Source organism: Carettochelys insculpta, chromosome 13 (genome assembly GCF_033958435.1).
Source record: "Carettochelys insculpta isolate YL-2023 chromosome 13, ASM3395843v1, whole genome shotgun sequence".
Lineage (NCBI taxonomy): Eukaryota > Metazoa > Chordata > Testudines > Carettochelyidae > Carettochelys > Carettochelys insculpta.
This window is the reverse complement of record NC_134149.1, coordinates 12,228,900-12,252,562: the sequence shown is the minus strand read 5'-3', so window position 1 is coordinate 12,252,562 and position 23,663 is coordinate 12,228,900. Positions and strand designations below refer to the sequence as shown.

The 23,663-nt window shown below is 43.5% G+C and overlaps 1 protein-coding gene across 2 annotated transcripts in view; it reads left to right on the top strand.

Moving 5' to 3' along the window:
- The first annotated feature begins 1,023 nt into the window (after window positions 1–1,023).
- The window catches only part of TBC1D8B (TBC1 domain family member 8B), a 72,133-nt gene continuing 49,493 nt past the window's right edge, over window positions 1,024–23,663 (top strand). For both annotated transcript variants that reach the window (XM_075007492.1, XM_075007491.1), the window contains exons 1-3: window positions 1,024–1,194; window positions 14,937–15,047; window positions 23,489–23,607. In XM_075007492.1, the coding sequence (XP_074863593.1) occupies window positions 1,068–1,194; window positions 14,937–15,047; window positions 23,489–23,607 (357 nt within the window). In that variant the 5' untranslated portion in view covers window positions 1,024–1,067. The remainder of the gene's footprint in view (window positions 1,195–14,936; window positions 15,048–23,488; window positions 23,608–23,663) is intronic.

Below are 23,663 nucleotides of genomic sequence, written 5' to 3'. Positions count from 1 at the left end.
TTGCCAAAACTTATTTTTGAATATATAATGAATATGCACACAGAAAACTGGATTTGGAGTGTTACACTCATCAGATCAGAGAATGAAATTGCATGCAGTACCATGTGACCAGACCAACAACTGGAATGGCTCATTAAGAAACCACAGCCCAGATTCTTTGCTAGATTTGGTGGATAAAGTTGAATAAACAATGAGGGAAGAAAAACTGATTTGTTAACATACAGTTCACAGAAAGACAAAAATTGTCACAGAGTATTTGTCACCACAAACATGGGGCAAGCTCCTTCTTTTGGGCCTATTATATATTAATCCTAAATAAAACAACACTAATCACGTACTGATCACCCAACAGTAATATGCATTACTTTATGTGGGGGGCTTGTGGGGCGAACATACAGGGGCCATCAGTGTGTTGGCTGGGAGTCAGGCGCTGGCTCTGGGTGTGCACTGGGGGACTTGCAGGAGCAGACAGTGTGTACGTTGGTTGGGGGGGTGGCAGGGAGAGGCAATTTTTGTGTGTGTTGGTTGCGGGGCTGGCAGGTGGGCCCGTCTATATATGTGGGACAGGCTGTGGGGTTATGCTGGGAGGCTGGCAGGCCGGGCAGGCTGTGCGGGTGCGCTGGGGGACTGTCAGGCGCGTTGCGGGGGCGGGCGGGCGGGCACTAGGATGCTGTCGCGGGGCGGGCTGTGGGGGTGCGCTGAGGGGCTGGCGGTCGGGCCGGGCTGGATTGGGAGGCTGCCGGACTGAGCGGGTCCGCACGTTGCCCGAGCAGACGCTAGTGCCACGCAGCCGAGGCGTTACCAACCGTTTGCAGACGTCACGCCGCAGCCTGACCGGCCGGACGCTCCCGCCCAGCTGGGGCGGATACTCGCAAACCCCGCCCCCACGCGGCGCTCGCCCGCCGGGGCTGGTAGTGCGGGGTGAAGCCCGCGCCGCGGCCGCCGGCCACCAGCGAACTACATCTCCCGGCGGGCCAGGCGGCGGGCGGCGCTGGGCTGGGCCGAGCCGGGCCGCGCCGCGCCGGCTGTGTACGTGGGAGCGGAGCGGGCATGAGGCGCGCGCCGAGATGTGGCTGAAGCCGGAGGAGGTGCTGCTGAAGAGCGCCCTCAAGCTGTGGGTGCCGGAGCGCTCCAACCGCTACTTCGTGCTGCAGAGGAGGCGCGGCTACGGGGAAGACGGCGGGGGGCTGGCAGGTGAGCGGCCCCGCCCCGGCACCAGCCCCGGCGGGGGCGCAGCGGCCGGGTCCCGCAGTCTCTCGACGCGCGGGCGGGCGGTACCGCTGGGGACGCGGGGCGGGGGCTGTCCCGGCGGATAGTGGCAGGCAGCGCCGGGCGCGCCCGGCGGGGCGGGGCCGGGCCGGGCCGGGCCGGGCCGGAGTTTGGCTCGCTCCTCTGTGGCGGAGCGACCGGCCTGCCCGGGGGGTAGCTCTGGGGCCGGTTATCCGGCGCTGTGTGCGGGGCCCGGGGCCCTTCCCCGGGGCCCTTCCCCGAGCCGCAGCACAGCGGGGCTGGCGGAGCTCGCGGAGAACTGTTAACAGCGGGGCGCGGGGGACAAGTTAAAGCAGTTTCCAGACCTTTTGATCTGGGACCCCGCCCCCGCCTTTGCGTTACAGTGCTTGGTTGTGTCCCGCGTCCCCCAGAGAGAAGGAGGTGCGGCCGGGGCTGGAGACGGTGCTTCTCCCGGAGTCCTACAGTGCCTGGCCAGAGCCCAGACTGCCCGGCATGGCCACTTCCCCCCTCCCCCTTATCTCCCGGGGTTCCTCCATGCACCCCGGAGGGGCATGGCTTACAGTCTGGAGGAAGGACAGATACACCTTGGCAGAAATTGTTGGAGCACCTGGACCCTCTTGTCCCACCCCCCCCCCCCCCAAGTATTGGCTGAGGGGGATGACAGGCCTTTGTCCTCAACATCACAAGGGGCACTTTGTAAACATTTCAGGCTGTTTACATATGATCTCTGCTCATTATTGTCTATTTGTATTACTGGGGTTCCCCTGTGCTACTCTGATGGAGCAGAACCCCGTTGTACTAGTGGTGTATAAACAGAAAATTCTCCCTATTAAATAGTGGCTCTTTGCTTCCCCTTCTCAGGAGAAATGCCTTGTATGTGTGGGAAGGTTTAGTTCTTGGGTGCGCTGGGCCAGTCACTCCTTTCCGTGATCCCAGGCAATCTCCAGCTGTGACTTTGTAACTGACAGGTTTTTGAAAGTGGAATCATTGAGGGTTTAATCATCTCATTGAAACCCTGTGCAGAATCTTCCATCCTGGTGGGGGCAAGATTCACTGTCTGTGCTGTGACACAATCCTGGCTCCAAAATGAATGTTGGTGGGTCTGGATATGCCGTCCTTGTGTTGGAGACTTGGGTAGGGCTGAGCACACGCATCTTTTGCCGAGAAGGGACGTAAGGTAGAAATCAATAACTCAATAGACCTTCGAACAGGGTGCAACAAATGTATAAGAAATACAGACAAAAGTAGGATTGGGTTTATGGCTAGAATCACCCTTGATTCCTAAACACCACTGTAAAAGTGTCTGGTTATTTACTTATGAGCTAAACTGTTCCAGGAAGTACTGGGTTGAGCAGAGGTGGTGGCAGCTGCTGCTTTTGCCAGTGCTTCCAGGGCAGGTGTATCATGTGCATTGTCCTCTCTCCTCTTCTAGAGATAAGTCTGGCCTCTTCGTAGACCAGAGTAAGTCCTATCCGTTGTCACTCACCTGGCCTGAAGATCCTTTCTGTATATTGCTGTTTATTTCAAAATTCTGATGACAACAAAATGTAGAGCTGACTCCAGAATGAAAGGTCACTGTCTTCTAAAAATGAATTTGCTCCACAAAATAATATGTATTTATTTATAGTTGTCCGAATGTATGTTCTGAGCTTCTGGAGGTGACATCTGTGTGACTAGTTCCATGTCCCTGATGGTATTCATCAGCATAAAAGGACAGGTGTGCAAATTACAAATATATTCCTACTGTCCTCCCCCTAATCCTTATGGCATTACATAGATGATGCCTGTCTCTTTCATCGTCAGTATCATAGCAACTCTTGTTTAGAAGAATGTCATTGGTGAATGGCCTGAGGATAAAATTGCAGAACATTCTTGAAATAAAATTTTATATAATGACTAATGAGGGTTAGAAAGAGATGGTTTATTAAATATATGTTTGCAGTTAGATGTGCTTTCTTAAATAGAAAATACAAACTTGAAAGTGTCTGTTTAACATAATTTATTATGTTTGTGTAGGTTTCAGAAAAGTGGGATCTGACATAAAAACTTTTCTGACCCCTGCTCTAGACTACATCTTCTAAGCAGGACCACAGTCTTATAATCAGATTTGTATATGTGATCCTTGTATGTTTGATTTACAGGCTCAGGACACAAGTTGATAACCTTTTGTTGCAGAGAGATAGCCGTGGTAGTCTGTAGCTTCGAGAACAACAAGAAGTCTTGTGGCACCTTGTAGACTAACAGATATTTTGGAGCATAAGCTTTCGTGGGCAAAGACCTGCTTCATCCGATGCATGAGCCGGGGGTTGGTTTCAGAGGGGTATTTAAAGAGTGGGGTCCCAGTAAAAGAGAGGGCCAGAGCTGAAAAGGTCTATTCAGCAACGTGGAAATGGCCCAGTAGCCATCTAGATCATGGTGTTCCTATGTGCAGCATGGTTAATACTTGTTTAATAACTGTAGGCAAGAAGCCAAAGGCCCATGCTAGTATTTGATTGTCTTTCTGTAATCAGTCTGCTGCACTTTTTCTTAGATGAAACCACTTCCCCCACTAATCACGCAGCATGCTTTGTAACTTGTTTGGCTGGTTCTCCTTCATAGTTCTTCCATGCATGGCAGGACATTGATATTCATTGACTTATGTGCTGCAGGTGCCAGTCTCCATCTGTATCCTCTGATAGTTCTGTCCCCTGCAGGTTGGTATTTTGTTAGTGTCATTATGGGATCGCAGCTCGGATTTTTCCAACGTGTATTCTTACAGATCTATTTAGGCAGAATAGCAGATGTACATGCAAAACCACACTTGTTGATAGCAGCAAAGCTGCAAGGTATAAACAGCAGTGTTTGTTGTAACTGAAGTCAGAGGACAGTGTCCTGACCTGGTCACAAAGACATTGCTGTACTTGTAATGCAGATGGGCTCTTAATTGGTGGAGTAGTACCCTTCAGTAGTCACATGAGAGAATTCACTGTAACAAAATACCAGCATTTCAATGAAGAGGTACAAAGCAAATGATGCATCTGCTGATACTTTTCTTCTGGTTGTCTTGAGGATGCAGCTTTCCTTTCAGCTTGAGGTATTGAGACCAAAGAGAATAATCAGAAAAAATAATTTGTGGATAATATACATTTCTTGAAACAAATCCTCTCTGTTGCCTACACAAAGCCATGAGTTTAAGAGTCTGAGTACTGAGGCTTGTAGAAAGTGGATTCCTTAGAGATGGGGAAAGAAATTATCTTTTCCCTGCAGTATTAAGCTACTTCATGGCTATTACTGCAGACCTGAGTCTGTGGTTACCCTTAGTACTATAACTTGTTCTATAGAGGCTATGGCTTGTTGATTTATATTATGGCCTTTTGGTCTCATTTGCCTGGACAGCCCACAACCCAAGAATCCTGGAAGGAGCAGCTGGAGAGCTGGCTTTGTGCACATGAGCTGGAGAAGTCTTGTCCCTCTGTTCTGCTGTGAATATGGATTTTACCCTTTGTGATTTCCACCAAAAGAGAAATGTGTTCTACAATGTAATAATCTAGTAGGACAAGTGATGCTTATCAGTGACAGTGTGTGTATCTTTGATAGAAGTTCCCTCTAGACTTATTCAAAAGTACTTGGATATCACTTCTTAGTCTTACAGGTAGTTTTCTTAGCATGATGAGCAGGACACAGGAGATGAGTGATAGCTGCTTTTCAACAGTTGATAGCTGCTGCTGCAGTATTAAATATAAAGTAAGAGAACAAATGGTAGAAAGGATTTTACCGTCTACTGTTTTGCTAGATTGAACCTTTCAAGTGGCTGATTTGCCACAGGTTACCAGCTGTGATAGAAAATGAGACGAAAATGCACTGTGTTAATAAGGATTGCCTTGTGTGATATGTGCAGCACTTAGCCTTGGGAGTTGTAAGGAAATACTGTTTTGCAGTGCAGGTATTTGTGTGACTGGCAACACCAATGTTGCATGAGGTGTTTTTGGAATGCTAAGTTTTTTCTTTTTTCAAGCATTTTTAGAAACAGGAGTTCAACACACATAATCCTTGACCCCAGTCCCACTGATGGGGGGTTGGGGGATTTAGGTGGAGGTAATTGCTCTGAAGTCCGGGCAATTCAAAAGGGCCCAGGATTCCTGGCTGTTCCTGCAGCTACTATGTGAGCAGCTGGAGCCACAGGCCCTTTCAATTACCGCCAGAGCATTGCACTCTAGGCAGCGCTAAGGGCTGCCTGAGGGGTGTGGGTAGTGTCCTGCAGGGAATAGTGTCCTCCATAAAATGCTGACTGTTCTCTGGACCCAACTCTTTCTGACCAAGGTCCCATCTCTTTTGGCAGTATGGAGCCAGGACCTCCCCACCTTGCCTGGGGCCCTGGTAAATCTGTCAGCCCCGCTGCTTGACCAGGACAAGACTAGCAGGGGATAGAGTTTTTCACCCACTGAATCACTGGACAACTGAGTCTGCCATAGTTGTGTGGGGAGCAACACTATGGCTGGTGTAAGAGTCTTCCAGCTGTTGAGAATTGTGGGAAGTGTTGTGGAAGCAAGTACTCAGAGGGATTTCTAAAAGATACTATTGCAAAAATGGTTTGATCTAAAATGTCTCACATTGCAGCATTATATTCATTAGTGATCACTGAGAGCTTGTCCCTTATAGCAGTATTTTAGAAGCCATTCTAGTTTGGTTTGGGGATGCGGATTAAGAATTTATGAGCTACTGAGAACATTCAAGTTGCCCTGAGCATTTATTTATGAACCCTTCCAGCTGCAGCAGAGGGAGCTGCTTGGAAGACTGCAAAACTCCTATGTTCCATTGAACCTCAACAGGACACTACAACCAAGACCTTTTAGTCCTGGGAAGGTAATCATCCTTTCAGTCTCCTGAAATTTAGTTTTTTTCCTTAGTGCTGCAGTGGTTCATAAATCTGCAGGAGTCTTGGTTGTGCTCCATTCTTGTGGCACCATGTGGAACTAGAAAATACTCTTTGGCTGTGTCTACACTACCACATTCCTTTGAAGGAAGGATGGTAATTAGGGTGTTGGGAGTTTACTTATGAAGTGCTGCCGTGCATAGGCAGCACTTCAGTAAGCAAATTCCGCCCTCGCGGCAACTCCGAAGTTTTAAACTTTTTTAAAACAAAATTTTAATTTAAAAAATTAAAGTTTTAAAACAAAATTTTGAGGAGTTAAGGGGACTTTGAAGTTGTCCCAGCGGGTGCGCCGTGGCTAGACACGTGGTGGTGCTTCGGAGTTGCCACGGCGGGGGAATGTGCTTAATGAAGTGCTGCCTGTGCATGGCAGCACTTCATTAGTAAACTCCCAAAACCCTAATTACCATCCTTCCTTTGAAGGAAGGTGGTAGTGTAGACAAGCCCTTTGTGGTCCAGAGCTTGTTAGGTGAATAGGAGCAGAGAGATGCAGAAGTAGTGATACCTTGGCTATGTCTGTGCTACTAGATAAATTCAGTTTTATAAATTCGATTTTTGTAACCTAATTCTTATGAATTTGAATTTGTTTCCACAGACCCTCTTGAAATTCCATGCACTACTTTTTCATGTCAAGTTTCCATGTCCCCTTGCCTGATGCAAGTTCAACAGCATGAGCATGCATTGTGGTTGCCTATCCCACAGTGCCTTAGCCCGGGTTGCTTGTGGGTATTTCATGTTAGAATCCCAGAATGTAAAGCACTGTCCCAGAATTCAGAATACCCAGTAACAGAATTCAGCCCTCCCCCAGCCCACCCAGGTTCCCTGTGCTGGACATCCTCTGCAGACGTTGGCATATAGTGGCAGGCAGCTGTGCTATCACTCCTGTCCAACCCCTCCTGGTTGCGTCAGCCATGTATCCGCTGCAAACACTGGCATAGCAGTGGGCAGCCGTGCCTTCAGCTCTCGCCCAGGTTCCCTGTGCTGCATGTCCTCTGTGGACGTTGGCATAGCGGCAGACAGCTGTGCTATCAACACTGTCCACCCTTGCCCAGTTCTGTCAGCTGCGCGTCTGGACCTTTACATTTGCAGGCCTGAGTGCTGCAGAATACTAGTTCTAATTCAATCAAAACTTTGCGGGCTTCCTGTGACCTTCTTCCTGTGCACCTGGATGGAGAGCAGTAGAGAAGGAAGTGGCCATACATGGAGGGTCACCGCGTAGCTTTGTGGGATACGTACGGGGCACTTCTGGAGGCTAATAAATTTGAATTAAAGACATGGGACTTCCACACTAACCTTTATTTGAACTTTTAAATTTGAAATTGAGGCTGTACCCATCCGATAATATAGACATTTTGTTATCGGTATTAGGGCTCACTAATTCTAGCTAATGGTATTTATAGTGACGACAGTGACGTTTTAAGATTGAGCTAGCTCCTTTAAATTCAATTTCATCTCATATTGTAGACGCAGCCTTTATCTGTGATGCTTAAATGCACTTCAGGGTTGAAGCTGTAGTCATGACCGTCTGTGTAATGGAACTGCTGGTAAAGCTGCTCATACTCGCTGGTTCTGGAGACAAATACTAGTCTTCCTGCCTATTTGTTTTGCAAAGAACTTGCCACTCCCTAGTTCGAGCTTCTCACCACAAGCAGTTGTATATAATCCTACGTGGTGTTTATAAAGAAGATTTTTATACCTAACTTTTATATCTAGGGAAGTAAGACTCCTCCTCTTCCTGCTACCAGTTGGTTTATTTGTGTAAATTAAGGCATTTGTAAGTCAAAATACACCATGAATTTAGATTGTTGTATTGTTCATAGTGTGTATTCAGATTATGCATTTACATTTATGTAGCCAAGGGAAACGTTTCAATAATATTTTTTAGTTGTTAAGTGAATAAGAAAGCTCCAGAAAACAGTATGTAGATATTATTTTACATTCAGATAAAGCAAAGGAGTTGCAAGGTTTTGCTCAATCTCCCTTCTTCAGCAAAGATGTATGGAGAATTTCAGTGGCAGTAGATTTTTGCAGACGTTATGAACGTTTAATAATTGTTTATAACCCAAGTCCTGAGTATATAGCTGAATTGCTCAGTATACTTAAAAATAATGTAATTTTAAATGTATTGCACACTTCAGTATATAAATAATGTATCATGACCTATATTACATTTTCTAAACAGTTTTTAGAAATAAATTGTAGAGACAAGCTTTCAAGATATGCAGAACTCTTCTTTGGCTCTGTGTAGCTTGAAGTCTTTTTCACCAACAGAAGTTAGTTCAACAAAATATATGACCTCACCTCCCTTGTCTCTTTAATATCCTGGGACCAGTACGGTTGTAACAACAGTAATTCATACAGTGTTTATATTAGTTTATTGGGAAAGCTTATTTCCTTTTATTGGAGCTCCAGGAACTGTTGCTCCTGGGAAAGGGTTGTGTATGGATTTGGTGGGTGAGGGAAAAATATATTTTAAGCCATTCTGTTTTTCAAGTCCTGTATTCTTTTTTGATGTGTTACTCTCCTCTCATGTTTGCTTGGAATATTTACATGCAAATAGAATCTTCAACTTCATGAAGTTTGCCTGATTTTGGGGTAACACCTCTTTTAGTGACATCATGGTATATACTTCAGGGAAAATTATTAGAAACTGGATTACAGTTTCAAGAGGAGAATAAATAGAGGGAACAGATCTCAGTTCTGCAGCCCAAATACTCTTAAACTGGATGCAACTGAGGAAAACCACATTGTAGTTAGGCTGTGAGGGGTTTGACCAAGTTGGCATACATACCATTGCCCACTTGGCAGGCCAGATGCTAAACCAGTGCCTGAAATAAACTTGAGCATCTTTCCAGATGCTGAATTTGTATTTGGCAAAAACTAATCCTTTTGCCTCTGAGGTTTCTCTTGCTCACCTTCATTATGTATCTGTGGTGTGATTACGCCTAGAAGCCCTAGTTGGTCTTGCAGTCTTTTGTGCTAGATTTCTAAATGAGTCTGGGAACCTGAGCAAATAATATAGGGGGATTTTTAACTACCTTCTCTTTGCTTTTGGGGTTGATCTGGCCCAAATGAAGGGAGTGGACAAAAATAGCAGCATTATGTAAATTCTAAAAGCATTTACTATTGTTAACTAATGAGCACAAGCACAATTCTTTAAAGAATTTGTCTTTTGACCACTATATTTTCTGCAAGTAAAATACATTGTTTGACAGTAACGTGCTTGTTTGCTGTACACATGCCTTTTTAAACGTAAACTAACCTTCCTTGTTTGTTCAAAACTAGAGTGTGTTTGCGGTTTTCATCATGCACAGTGCCCAAGAGGATTTTGTGCAAACTGTTCCCTGCCTCTTTGTAATGGTGACGTTGTGGGTCACAACTGAAAATACCAGGTTCAGGACAAACTGCTGAAAAATAGGGCACACACCCCAAAACTGGTGATTATTCTCCCATAAGATATATCAAACCAGCAACAAAAGTAAACTTTTGTTCTGCCACACTGGCTAACAAGAAGTTAGAGAAGCAGTTTCCTTGGTCGTTCCAGTCCTTTTATCATCACCAAAAGCACTGAACTTAATGAGGAGAGGTTATTTGAGACCAGTTTAATGAAACAAAGGATTCTTCTGATCCCAAAGGAATAGCCACACACCCGGGGGGGGGGGTGTGTTTATACATATATATAATTCGGATCTTACCCAATAATCATTGTTACCAATCCTTTATTACCTTAAATCGAAACATTTATTTATCTATCATATATATTATTTTTGCTGTGTTCGTCCATCTGTCTGTGTGTGGGCAAGATTCTACTGTGTTCCCCCTCCTTTCCCCCGCCCCACTGTGCTGGCCCCAGGCCTTCCCGCCTACCCCCAGCCAGCACAGAGCTCAGCCCAGCCCCTCGATGGAGCCCCTGCCACTGCAGTGTACCTCATTTCTTGAGGTCCCTTCTGATTCTGAGATTATGTGAGTCTAATAGCAGCCATGTAATGGGAACCTGATGCATTGCTACTAATGTCAATGGAAAAATCATCCCTTGACTTAAGTAGAGCTGATTCAGGACCTGACTGTATTGCAGTCCTACTGCCTGTGGGTGAAGTCCACTGCTTCTTAGGAGCTCCTTGTACTTTATTCATGGAAGAATGATGTTCACGCTTCATTGTGTATGACCAGGAGATCTTGGTAAAGAGAAGCTGGAGGTTCAAAAACATAATACAATAGTACTTTGCACTTTGAGATCTTGTAGTAAGAGGGGCAATTCCGCCAGCTTCCAGTTTTCTTTTAGATAGTTGGTATTATACCCATTTTATGGAGCTATGTTACTTTATCATGGGCGCCAGGCCAGCAAGTAGGTCTTGTAGCTGGAGATCATGTTCAGGAGTCCTAAATGCCAGACCTGTCATTATGCACATCCTGAAACTAGAATCCTGTTCAAAACCTCTATTCTTACTGTGTACTTTCTGGACACAGACAATCAAGTTCTATTAAATTCATAATTTAGCTGATGAAACTGGACATTTAAGGCATGTTTAACAAATGAGATTTATTTCCCTGCCTTCCTGGTCTTGACTGTTTGTTGGGTCATTCCTGTTTTAGTAGCACAACTGTTTCCTGTCCCATCTGAAGGCTCTTCCCAATACTGACAGCTGCTAATTGAGTGTTAAGAAGAGACTATGTGAACAGAGACAACTTTAAATTGCCTTTAAACAAATAATTTAACTAACACATTTAGACAACCTTATCTAACAAAATTGACTTAAACTTCAGTTATGTTACCCACCAAGGTGCCTCTTAATTTTTTAAAATATAAATAAAAATGCATGTACAAAGCTCTAAAACTGTAAAAAAAAATATAGAATAATATAAAAGACCTGTATGGGATGCATGATGGTGATTCTGCATTATGATTCAAAGCCTTTTTCTTGACGTTCATATACTGTCTTAAAACGGTCAGCTGACATTGCTGATGGATAAAGACTAACTGTCAAAAGTGTCCTAGCTGGAGGGAAGGAGAATAAAATAGATAGGAAGGAATAAAGCAGCACCATTATAAATTGTTGCAGTTTTTAGATTTTAAGTAGTTTGGCTTTGTCTTGCAAGTGGTAATGTAAAATACAAGAATTGCTTACTGTTCACTAAAAAACATGGTGGATGTTGTGATAATTAGCTCTAAAATTTATGCCATGTGAACTCAGTTTTAAAAAGTTTATGAAAGTTCCTAAGATGTCAAAATAACCTGTAACACACATTGATGGGAAAAGGTCTGAAAAAAGAGTCTGCCTAAATAAGTCTAAACTTAGAGGCCTATAATACGGCTTAAGGACTATACTAAAATCACGGGTGGTCAAAACAGAAGATGTAGAACCAGAAATTAATGAACCAAAAGTGGTTTGTCAGATATTAGGTCTACTTGTTGAACAAAATAGTGAGGGAATGGATTATTACACCTGCCATAATTTTTGAGACCTTAAAGAGGCGGCATTGGGTAAGGGGTAGAAGGAAGAAAGTACCAAGCTTCACCACCATGGCTACCTTCCCCACTGTCTCGATCTTTGTCCTAATCCTAAGGGATGTCCTGACCAAATCAGTCCAGAGCAGGGGATCCAGATTACTTTGCTATGCCTATTAGGTCAGCTGAATTCAAAACACAGCTTGAGATGACACGGACCCAGAGTGTAGCAACAAAAGTAACTATGGCCCAACTCAGTAATTTCTTCTTTCACCCAAAAGGGCAGTCATTGCCACCTCTTAAACCACCTGAAAGACAAGCAAGGGTTTTGTTTTTCCTTTTGTTGTTGCAATAAATGCCTCATTTTTTATATCTATTTGAACCTCTTTAATCTGGCATACCTGGGAAATGGTATGATGGATTAGGATGTTTTGGGTCATGGAGGATGAGGGAGTGCATGAGGGGTTTGTGGAGGGGCTCTTACCTGGCATCCAGACCCTCTGCTGCTCTCAGGCACTTCCCCCTGTCATTGTGGGATCAGTGGGGAAAAGCCTCTGGAGAAGTGCGTTCCTGCACTGCTGTTCCCCCCGAGCTGGGGGAGCAGGAGCGCGAGCAGCAGTGCTTAAATCTGCTTCCTCCTCCTCTCCCAGAGTCTGTACCAGGGTTGTTCCCAGATCAGGGGTGCTTGGAGTACAGAGGTTCAAATTTACTTTGTTTCAGATGCTTTAGCTCTTAGATCTACATCTAGGCACCTAAATAGTGCCTAATCCTGTAAGGCACTTACACACGGTCTGACTTTTGAAACAAGGTGCTTATTTTGGCATCTAAATGCACATTTAGGAATCTGTCTTCAGGTGCCCACTTTTAAAACTCTTGACCTTTATTTTTTCTTGGTGAGAAGACATCCTGTCTAATCTAGAACACACCTAACCCCTCTGTCACCATATCCGCTGGCTTCCTATGAGCCTCAGATTTGCCCTAGAGTAGTCCAGTCCATTAATCCTAGGCCATCATGAGAAACTGCTGCATATCTTTTCTCACCCCCTGTGCTTCCAAAAGAATCTTGATATCCTGGTGGTTTCAGATTGGATGTCTTTTGAGCATTCACTTCCGTCACTAGGTTGTGAGGGGGGTGTGTGTGTGTGTGTGCATGAAGAGCTGAAACTTGGTTTGCCCCTCAGCCAGTTCATAACTGCATCCATAATTCCTCTTTGTGATGATGGTCTTCATAGAGATTAACCCATTATTAGTTTCTTTTACCTTAAATCCTAGTAAAATGCTGCCAATCTTTACAGTGGATATTGAGAATGTTTTGATTTTATGAGCAGTGATGCTTCATAACAGGAAATCATAAAATCAGCCTTTTCAGATGAGTGCTGGCATCAATCTTTGCAACTGGTGACTTTGCTAATATAGCCTGGTGCAGTGTATCATAACCAAAAACAATGATTCTGGGAGAATGGTGAGAGCATTAACAATCAAAACATATACTAAGTAAAAGCGAAGTGCAAAATGATCTTAGTGTTATGAATAATTTAATAAGCAAAAGCTGTGTTGACTGCTGTGCCCTGCTCCTGCTCAACAGACTAGAGGCTGGGGGTGCGGGGGGGCAGTGTCTGGCCACAGAGGGGTCCCTTCATGGGTGGTGGGTGATCTGGGAGCAGCCTAGCCCTCTTTGGGGCTCACACACCCCAGCGGCTCATAGTGCTGCCCACAGGAGCAGGTGCTGCCTCATGCCTGCTGGGATGCCCACGTGCCGCACTCCTTGCTGTGTCAGGGGTCAGGCTGGCGCTTTGTGGCTAGCTTGCTTCCAGCCGTGGCAGGTGATGGGAGGGCCACCCTCTCCTCCCCCTGGGGTCTGACGCTAGTCTGGTCTCCTGTGACCCTGGCAGCAGGATGCTGCCAGTACCCTGGGGCTGTCTGCTGGGCCAGAGAAGCACACGCTACTGCTGCACATGGTTCCATGGGCTGGAACTGTAGGGCAAGGTTTTGTCCAAGTGATGCTCACACTGTGGAGCGCTCACTGGAGGGAACCTCTCCGAGCTTGGAGGAGGCCTGGGAGGTGGCCTAGCTGCTGGGGACCAGGTCCAGGGCAATGATGAGGCTGCTTGTCTCAGAGTCTGGCTCCTGCAAGAGCTAGCCTTCTGGGGCTGCTCCTCCTCATCCATGGGCTCCTGCTCCAATGGGTGGAGCCTTGACCCCTGAGTCAAGGCTCAGGCCGGGGGTGACGTGTTCCCCCTCCCCGGGATCCATAGGAGTTCCTGGTAGTAGGGGTAGGGTGGTGGTTCTGTCCCAAGCCGCTTGCATATCCTGGGCCCGAACATACTACTGCCGGAGTTCTTTAACTTCAGCCTTTACTTGCTTCAGGTTGCAGCGGTGGTGGCCCTGTTCTGCCAGGGTTTCAGCCATGCGGCTGTAAATGTTTGTGTCGCGGCACCTGGCACGAGGCTCTTGGAGGGTGGTCTCCTTGGCCTTGAAATCTAGGAGGGCCTCAATCTCTGGACCGGACCAGGAGGGGCCTGCCTTTTCAAACCCCAGGGAGGGTCCTGGGACCTCTGGAGCTGCTCCCTTGAGGGCCTGGTGGGTCGCAGGGGGCCTGTGTCCCTGCCATCACTGCTCTGGAGAGAAGATATGGCTGTGAGGGCATGGAGGACTGCAGCATGTAGCTCTGCTGCTCCTTTGCTCTCAGCTTCCTGCCATGGGGTTCCCCAGGCTCCCTGTGGCTTTAAGAAGGGCCAGACACAGGAACCATAGAATGCAGATTGCCATGGACAGAGTATCCACCAGGGCACCTGCTCCACATCCTGGAGGCATTTTTCTGTCAACAGAAGGTCTCCTGCAATGTCCAGACCCGAGTTTTGTCAACAGAACTCTCTCGACAGAGGTGTTCTTCTTCATGGGGTGTGGAGTACGGCCATCAACAAAAGCGTTCCATTCTGTTGACAAAACCTTGCAGTCTAGACATAGCCTTAATGTAGAGAATATAAACTGTCAAATGCTGGTTTATGTTGGTAAAAAAAAAAAAATGTGATTTTGCTCTCTTATCTTGCAAACTGTAATAACTTGGTTTAATGTAAGATTTGTACACTGACCATAACTTACCAATCCTTAATTGCTCTTGTTTTGCATTTTTCTTCAGGAAGTTTTATCTTGATAGGAAGTGCAACTGAAATATTTTGAAAAAATTAGTATGTGCTAAAAGAAACTTTTGGTGTGGAAGTATATGTGACTTAGCCGGCTAATATCTCATGCTAAGTAAGAAATGCAGTATTAGAATCTAAACAAATAATGCAGCATCCTAATATCACTATATTAAGTAAACTGTGTAAAGCTGTCTCTTAAATACAATAGGCCTTCTCATGGGGACACTAGATGCGGTGTTGGACTCTACATCAAAAGTGGCTCCATTTCGCATCCTGCATCAAACACCAGATTCTCAGGTCTACTGGTCCATTGCATGTGGTAAGTGTGATTTTTTTTTTTTTTTTTTTTTTTTTTTTTTTTAAATTCAGAAACTAAGTGGTTTTAAAAAGTAGCATATTTTTTTCTTAATGCCAGTACACTAGGGAACAGCATGTAAACATCTGGTGGGGGTAATTCTCTATACTGCTCCCTCAAGTTTTAACAGGAAAACTGCTCACCTGTATTGAAGAAACCTGACAGTTGTTGTACTATTAGGGCCCAGTATTGCAAGATGCTGAATAGTCGAATGGCTATGGAGAAAGCCCACTAAAAGTCCAGCATGAAGTTTATTTTTTTTCCCTTTTTATGGCCTCTTTCAGTAGGGTATTCCTCTTTCTTTTTTATTAATTTAAGAAATTGGATCACAGAGGATGGAGCTTTTTATACTTGCCTTGCAGACAGATGATCGTAAATATAGAGTTTCATTTTCTTCCAAACATTTTGCCTGTAATAAATAATGTCTTATCCTGTTGTTTTTATTAAATAATACAGTGTTGTACCAACAGGACTTTACTTCTTCACTGAGAACTACTTATCTTTGGGAGATGTCACAATAAAAACCGTCATATATAAAATAGGCACAAGGACAATATTTTTCAATGTAATCTTTGACAAACTTACTATCATGAAATTTGTTGACATTATAGGAAGTATAATAATGCTATTTGCCCCTCAGTATTCCAGTAGTTTGTATTTATTTTAAAGATAGCTAAAATGCACAAGTCATCTAAAAAGTCATCAACAGTTCATTTCTGCTGACAGCATCCCCGTCCAGAACACATTTTGCCCAATAGCTTTATATTTCTGAGGAGGATATAAAGTTCAACTACTGAGTAAGTAATATGGAGCTGTCCCCTTTTTCAAGACGAGTTTTGTAGCCAGAGTTTAGCCAGCAGTGGATTTTTGCTACAGATTGAAACTGTCTAATCCAGAACTTTCTCATCTGGCAAACTCTGTAATCTGACATGATTTTAGTTAGCTGGACAACCACTTATCATGGGTATGGCCAAATTTCCCCTGGTTCCACAAAGTTCGTTTACAGCCACCAGTCCTGGCTCTGGGAGTTCTGTGCTGTTATTTGTCTATAATTTACTCCAACATGTCTTCTAAAACCCTGGTAAGCAGTGGAAGTGTTGGTAATTTGCTAAACAATATTCATGTCCTACTCAGGTCCTGAGGGTGCCAGATGAGAGAGGGTCAGCCTGTACTGGATTATAGCAAAATTGATGTTCACCTCCATTTCAGCATTCATGGTTATCCTTAAAACAGTTAGATCCGAGTATATTGACACAGTTGTACAGACAGTGTTAGGCAAAGAGACACACCTATTAAAATACTGGCATTACAGAATCTGTATAGTGTTAGTAACCCACTGTAGTCAATAGATAGATTCTCAGTCCCTTCCTGTGTAGCTCCAACAGTGTGATAAGGAAGCAAGTTGTGACCCAATATATGAATATTGTGCTGCACAGTCTTTGTGCTGTGGCGTCAGATAGATTTCCTTCTTTCAGATTCACTTCAGTTTTCTAGTGTGATGACACTAGTTTGATATACTCCCTAGAGCAGAATGTAGGGTGCTTTCTCAGCTCTAAGTCATGCATGATCCAGGGAGCTCAACAGAGGGGTTCCTCACGGAAGTCAATTTGAGGCACTTGGAGGAGGAGGAGGAGAAAGTGATCAGGAATAGTCAGCATGGATTCAGGAAGGGCAAGTCATGCCTGACCAATCTGATTAGTTTCTACAATGAGATAACTGGCTCTGTGGATAGGGGAAAATCAATGGATGTGATTCATCTTGACTTTAGCAAAGCTTTTGATATGGTCTACCATGATAGTCTTGTCAGCAAGTTAAAGGAATATGGATTGGATAAATGGACGGTAAGATGGATAGAAAACTGGCTAGAAGGTCGGGCCTAGCAGATAGTGATCAACAGCTTGATGTCGGGATGGTGGTCGGTTTGTAGTGGAGTGCCCCAAGGTTCGGTTCTGGGTCCTGTTCCATTCAACATATTTTTCAATGACTTGGATGAGGGGTTGGATTGCACCCTCAGCAAGGATGCGGATTACACTAAGCTAGGGGGAGAGGTAGATATCCTGGTGGGTAGGGATAGGGTCCAGAGTGACTTAGACAAATTGGAAGACTGGGCTGCAAGAAATCTGATGAGGTTCAGTAAGGACAAGTGCAGAGTCCTGCACTTGGGCTGGAAGAATCCCAAGCATTGTTACAGGCTGGGGTCCGACTGGCTCAGTAGTAGTTCTGCAGAAAAGGACCTGGGAGTTGTAGTGGATGAGAAGCTGGACATGAGTCAACAGTGTGCTGTTGTAGCCACGAAGGGTAATGGCATATTAGGTTGCATCAAGAGGAGCATTGCCACTAGATCCAGAGAAGTGATTATTCCTCTTTATTCGGCTTTGGTAAGGCCACACCTGGAGTACTGTGGCCAGTTCTGGGCCCCCAGTTATAGGAAGGATGTGGATACACTGGAGAGGGTCCAGTGGAGGACGACCAAAATAATTTGGGGGCTGGAGCATATGACTTATGAAAAAAGGTTGAGGGAATTGGGACTGTTTAGTGTGCAGAAGAGAAGACAAAGGGGGGACTTGATAACAGCCTTCAACTTACTGAGGGGAGGTTGCAAAGAGGCTGGAGAGAGGCTGTTCACAGTGGTCATGGATGGCAGAACATGGAACAATGGTCTCAAGTTGCGGTTGGGAAGGTCCAGGTTGAACATTAGGAAAAACTTTTTCACTAGGAGGGTGGTGAAGCGTTGGACTGGTCTACCCAGGGAAGTAGTGGAGTCTGCATCCCTGGAGGTGTTTAAGTCTCGCCTCAATAATGCCCTGGCTGGGCTGATCTGATGGGTTTGGCCCTGCCTAGGGCAGGGGGCTGGACTTGACGGCTTTTTTAGGTCTCTTCCAGCTTTATTGTTTTATGATTCTAAGATTCTGTGATTTGAGAGTTCAAGAGAATGATGATAAATTTGCCCACTAGGAAGTCTGAGGGCAGCCTGAGTGGGGATAAACAGAAAACACAATTCTACCCCCCTTTTTGGAAAGCTCAAATACTAGGCTGTTCCCTCCATGAGGTAACAGCCAGTTCAAAACAAGTGGCTAAATTGTCCTCCCATTGTTACATTGTAATTATAAAAGAAAGTGTTAATGGGATTTTAACCTTGCCTTGAGGCCTACTTGCTATTACATTAACTTGTCTTGTGCATAATTCATTTCTGGTAGGCACACAAATAATGATAGTCTTATTATTCTTTTTACTGTAATAATGTTTAGAGCAAGACTATTATTCCCATAAAATCTGTGGCCAACTTTAGCTAATAGAATAATTTAAAACTGTGATACCAGAAAGATCTTTCTATCACCCTCAGAGAATTTACAGGAACCCAGGGAGAAAGTATATTTTACAGGCTTTTTGTGGGAAACAAATTAGAGAGCAGATGTTTTGATGGGTAGTATGATGGCAGTACTTAGAATATTGAATGTGTGTGTATTTATATTTTATTTAAAAGACCATTCTCAGATTTCAGGACATCCAATCCTGCATGAATACACAGAGGAGATAATGATGTCATTAACTGGCAAAACAATTACAAAGCTATTGTTTGTCAGGGAACTTTTGTCAGGAAAATTCAGTATTTGTTGGCATGCTATAAAGCATTGCTTTATTCAACTTAATTTTTATGAGGTTTAGTAACTGAAAGACATCTTGACGATGCAGTTCTTTAAAAGATAGATGCCAATTCTCATTCCTTAAGAGAAGGCATTCTTTAGGAAATTCTGAATTTTTTTAGAAAATGTGTATAGAATTTGGATTGGTAGGGACAGATTCCAACAAAGAATATTTGTGTATTTATCAACTTGCTAGATGGAGAATCAGAAGTCTTAAATTTTATTATTATATAACTCCACATGACTTGTTCTGAGAGTCTTGGATAATAACTGTGAATTAAAAAGGTGATATATAGTTGTGCTAATATCTGTGCTACTGCTGACCTATCTTCTATTTTTGAATGTAACCAAAACAGATCATCCAAAAAACTTTGACACAGCTCCTTTCAACAGAAAATTTTGTATATTTTGCAATAACAAATACATTACTCCTGTGAAGAAGGTACATATTTTGTCAATTTACAGATGTGTAATCAAAGACTGAGGGAAGTTAAGTGACTTGCACAAACCACACAGCAAATCAGTATCAGAGATGGGAGTATAATCCACTAGTTCTAACTTCTCAAACCAGGTGTCAACTGGAGAAGAAATCAAAATTGTTTTCAACATTCCTATTTGTTTGTCCTACTGTAAGATATTTTCAACAGTATCAGATATGAATGCTCAGAGAAAAACCATTCAGAATGCTGGGCTGTAAGAGTGAAATATTCAAAAGTGCCTACTAAATTAAGAGCCAGTGATGTGTGTTTGCTTAAAATCCCTCCCTCAGAATAATTCATCTGGCTGCATCTGTGCCTGAGTTTAGAGAACTACCCCAGATTCTTAGGCTATGTGTACATGGTGCTCCCCTCAGCATGGCCAGCAGAGTTATGCAAAATGAGCTTCTTGGGATTGCAAATGGCTTTCTATTTGCATACTCCCAAAGCTCATTACCATAGCCCTGTGAGAGTTCAGTGTCGGCAGAAGGGAGTGCCAGCACTGCAGAGGCCATGTGGATGTGCTTCTGCTGGCTAAACCCCCCTCTGTCGCCAGTCCCTTATGCCTCAGATATTTGAGGCATAAGGGTTTGGTGCCAGAGGGGCTTTTTGCTGGCAGGGGCACACATCTTCACAGCCTCTTTACTGCTGGCACCCCCCTCTGCCGAGACCAAGCTCTCACGTGGCTTTGCCAATAACCATGCTAATGAGCAGCCATTTGTAATTTTGAGGCTGCTCGTTAGCATGGACCTGCCAGTAAAGCTGTTCCATATAGACCCAGCCTTAGTGTATAGTCTGGTAGAGAATCAATTTTGCCCTATTTTTGCAGTTTTAACTACTCTTGACATTATTTTCCCCTTTTTTGAAATGCCAATACAGCTCCATCGTAAATGTCCAGGATCCTAACTCTGTTGAGAGGAATTTCTATTCAATCCCAGTATAGTATTGAGTAAATCTATGAAAACCACTCACAGGCTTATTTAAAACTTACTTTAGGTGTCAGTCTTCATAAAATAAAATAATAAAGATGTGGTTATTGGGGTTTTCTTTTTAGGAGGGAATCAGCAGTATCCTCACTACTGGTATTTCATTCATGTCATCTCTACTTATGATTGTGCTTCACTAGCAATCACCAGTGGCAAAATTCCTAACTGAGGGAATAAAAGACCCAGTCCTGGAGCATACCATAAACCATTGTGGCATACTTGCATTTCACATATCATAAAACTCGCTAGCAGCTAATATCTTTCTTTTGTGTGGTATTTAAACTGCTAATCAAAACACCTTACTGGGAAGGGTATGTATTTCATTGAGACAAATATTTTTCTCTTTCTTGTAAAGTTGTTATGATATTCCTTGTATAATGGGTAACTACTATCTGAAAGAAAAATATTGTGGGGCGGTCAGGAACGAAATGATGCAGCATTTTCACCAGAATAACAGTGCACAGGGAATGGAGCAATGAACTTGACTTGCCATTTGTACGATGAGTGAAGTTGAAAGAATTGAGCATATTCGGTATAGAGAAGAGAAGCTTGTGTGTTAAGTTTATTATAAACAGTATGATGAGCAGTTGTTCTCTGATTCCACCAAGACTGGGCCAAGATGTAATTGGCTTAGTTTGCAGCAAGAGAGATTTAGGTTGGATAGTAGGCAAACCTTTCCAATCATAGTGATAGTGAAGCACTGGAACAAAACAAAAAAAAGCAATCCTTAAGCACTTTAAAGACTATAAAAATAATTTATTAAGTGATGACACCCATTTCTTCAGATCTGGAAAATTCTGACATTTGAAAACTGAGATGAAGGGAATTTAACAGAAAGATAGAAAAGTGAAATAAAAACTAATGAACCATCTAGATAGGACAGAAGGAGGCTGCCTAGGATCACAATGAATATCAAGGATGGGGAAACTGTCTTTGTAATGCATCAAGTAATTGATATCTTTGTTGAGACCAAGATGTAACGAATCAAATTTGAGAATAAACTCCAATGCAGATGTCTCCCTTTGTAATCTGGTGCTAAAGTCTTTTGCTTTAGAATGCAAGTTTTTTAAGTTTTGAATGATATGGTTTGGTAGGTTGAAATACTCACTGACAGGTTTATGTGTATTCCAGTTTCTAATGTCTGATTTGTGTCCATTCATTCTTTGGTGAAGGGATTGTCCATTTTGTCCAAAATAGATATAACGGTGGGGCATTGCTGTCTCATGATGGCATGTATCACACTGGTGGAAGTACAGGAATAAGAGCCCCTGTTTGTGTAAATGTCATGGTTAGGCCATCCTTGATATTCACTGTGAACCTAGGCAGTACACTTAATAGATACTTACAGTAAGTAATTTTCTTCCCCCTCTCTCCCTGCTCCTTCTGTCCTATCTAGCTGATTTGTGTTTTTGGTCATTTTTTCTAACTTTCTGTTAAATTCCATTCATCTCAGTTTTTGTTTATCAGGATATTCCAGATCTGAAGAAATTAGTCTGTCCCATGAAAGCTCATCATCTGATAAATTATTTTCTTAGTCTTTAAAGTGCCACAGGACTGCTTTTTTGTTTTGTGAAGATACAGACTAGCACAGCTATCTCTCTGTGACTAAGCACTGGAACAGGTTATCTGTGAAGGCTGGGGGATCCCTGTCATCTATAAGAGCAGGTTACATAAACATCTGTCAGGAAAGGTCTTTGTGGACTTAATTCTGCCTCAATTATGGAGGGCAGGTTAGATGACCTCTTGAGAGCCCATTAATTCCATGATTTAATTACTGCATTTATATACTTGTCATGTTTTGGATGATCAGTTTTGTTCTGAATTGTACAGTTTACATCTTTCAGAACATTGATTATATCAAATTATTGCATGCATACAGAGAAGGAGAGAAAGTATTTCTTACTTCTGTATGTTAGTCTTTCAGGAAGAGTAAGAATGAAAGACCAGTGATGCTGTGGTGGGGGTTAGGGGTGGGGAGCAGCAGCAAAGACATTTCAAGGACCAGTTGGCTGACATTAATCAGAAAGGCAAAGGTTTCTGCTTCAGGAAATAGGTATCATATACATTCTGTGTTTTTAATGGAAGAATCTTTTTTTTTACAGTTATGGAAACCCAGTAAAGCAAAATAATATCAACCCATGGTTTGATTTTTGCAGCATAGGTAGGACCTGAATTATGTAGACAGTTCTTCCTGAATTAGTCACCAAAGCTTCAACATGTTAAGGAATATGATTAATATGTGGTTTGGAGGTACATTGAAAGGTGAACATGTGACATACTCAAGTTGAGCACTACAAGATGGTAATTGGGCTCTGCATGCCGATAGAGTTATTTAAACAACATAAATGTCTGTAAGATGTATCTGAAGAGGAAGAAACTTGGCTATATGTAGAATACAGGTTAAACCTCTCTTGTCCAGCTTCCTTGGGACCTGACCAGTTCCGGATGAGAGAATTTGCTGGACAACAGGAGGTCAATATTTTTGGTCATGTTACCAAGACTTCCACTGCTTAGTGGGCTCTTAAGACATTTAGGGGTAAATTACAGCACATAACACTGAGAGCCAGGACTGGTGTTTGTAAAGAAACTTTATTGGACCATAGGAAACTTGGCCATACCAATGATTAGTGGTAGTCTGACAAATAAAATCATGCTGGATTATGGAGTTCTGAGATGAGAGAATTCCGGCTTACAGAGGTTTAGCCTGTAGTAGTTTCCAAACTTAATACTAGCAAGACTCACCAACTACATTTTATTTTATTCTTCATTTGGAGGTCACACACATGCACCCTCTGGCACCACAACACTAATCTTGACGTGATGTAGAAGAGATCTTCCTGGGTTGGGATGATTGAAGAACAAACCTGTCTCAGACTCCCTTTGCAACAGCAGCTCCCATAAGACAGGGCCTGGCTTCTCACTCTGCATGTTGTGACCTGGTGTGCAGGGTTACAGCACTGCTCATATGTGGCCTGGCCACATCCCACTTTCCGAATTTGCCTGTCTCTCTTCCACACCAGGCTAAAAGGAGTGCATATTTGCCTAGGGAAGGGCCTTGTCATGGGTTAATCTGGCCTAGATGGGTAACCCAACTTGAACCATCTGATGAACCACTGATGGGTTGGTTGGAACCCAACATTTGGGAAATACTAGTAACTGTGAACACTGTGCTAACTGCTCCAATTCTTGTTTCATTTTGTTTTTTTCCCCAGTGTTGACAAGGCCTCTGTGATTTTTTTTTTTTTTTTTTTTTTTTTTTAGGTGACATTCTTAAATTCTATTAACCTTTCTTTTGTCAGGAGCCAGCAGAGAAGAAATAACGGAACACTGGGACTGGTTGGAACACAATATTATGAAGACTTTATCTGTGTTTGATTCAAATGAAGATGTTACTAGCTTTGTACAGGGAAAGATAAGAGTAAGTAGCATGTAGGTAAGATAACGGAGGAAAGCTATGACTCTTCACCCTTTCAA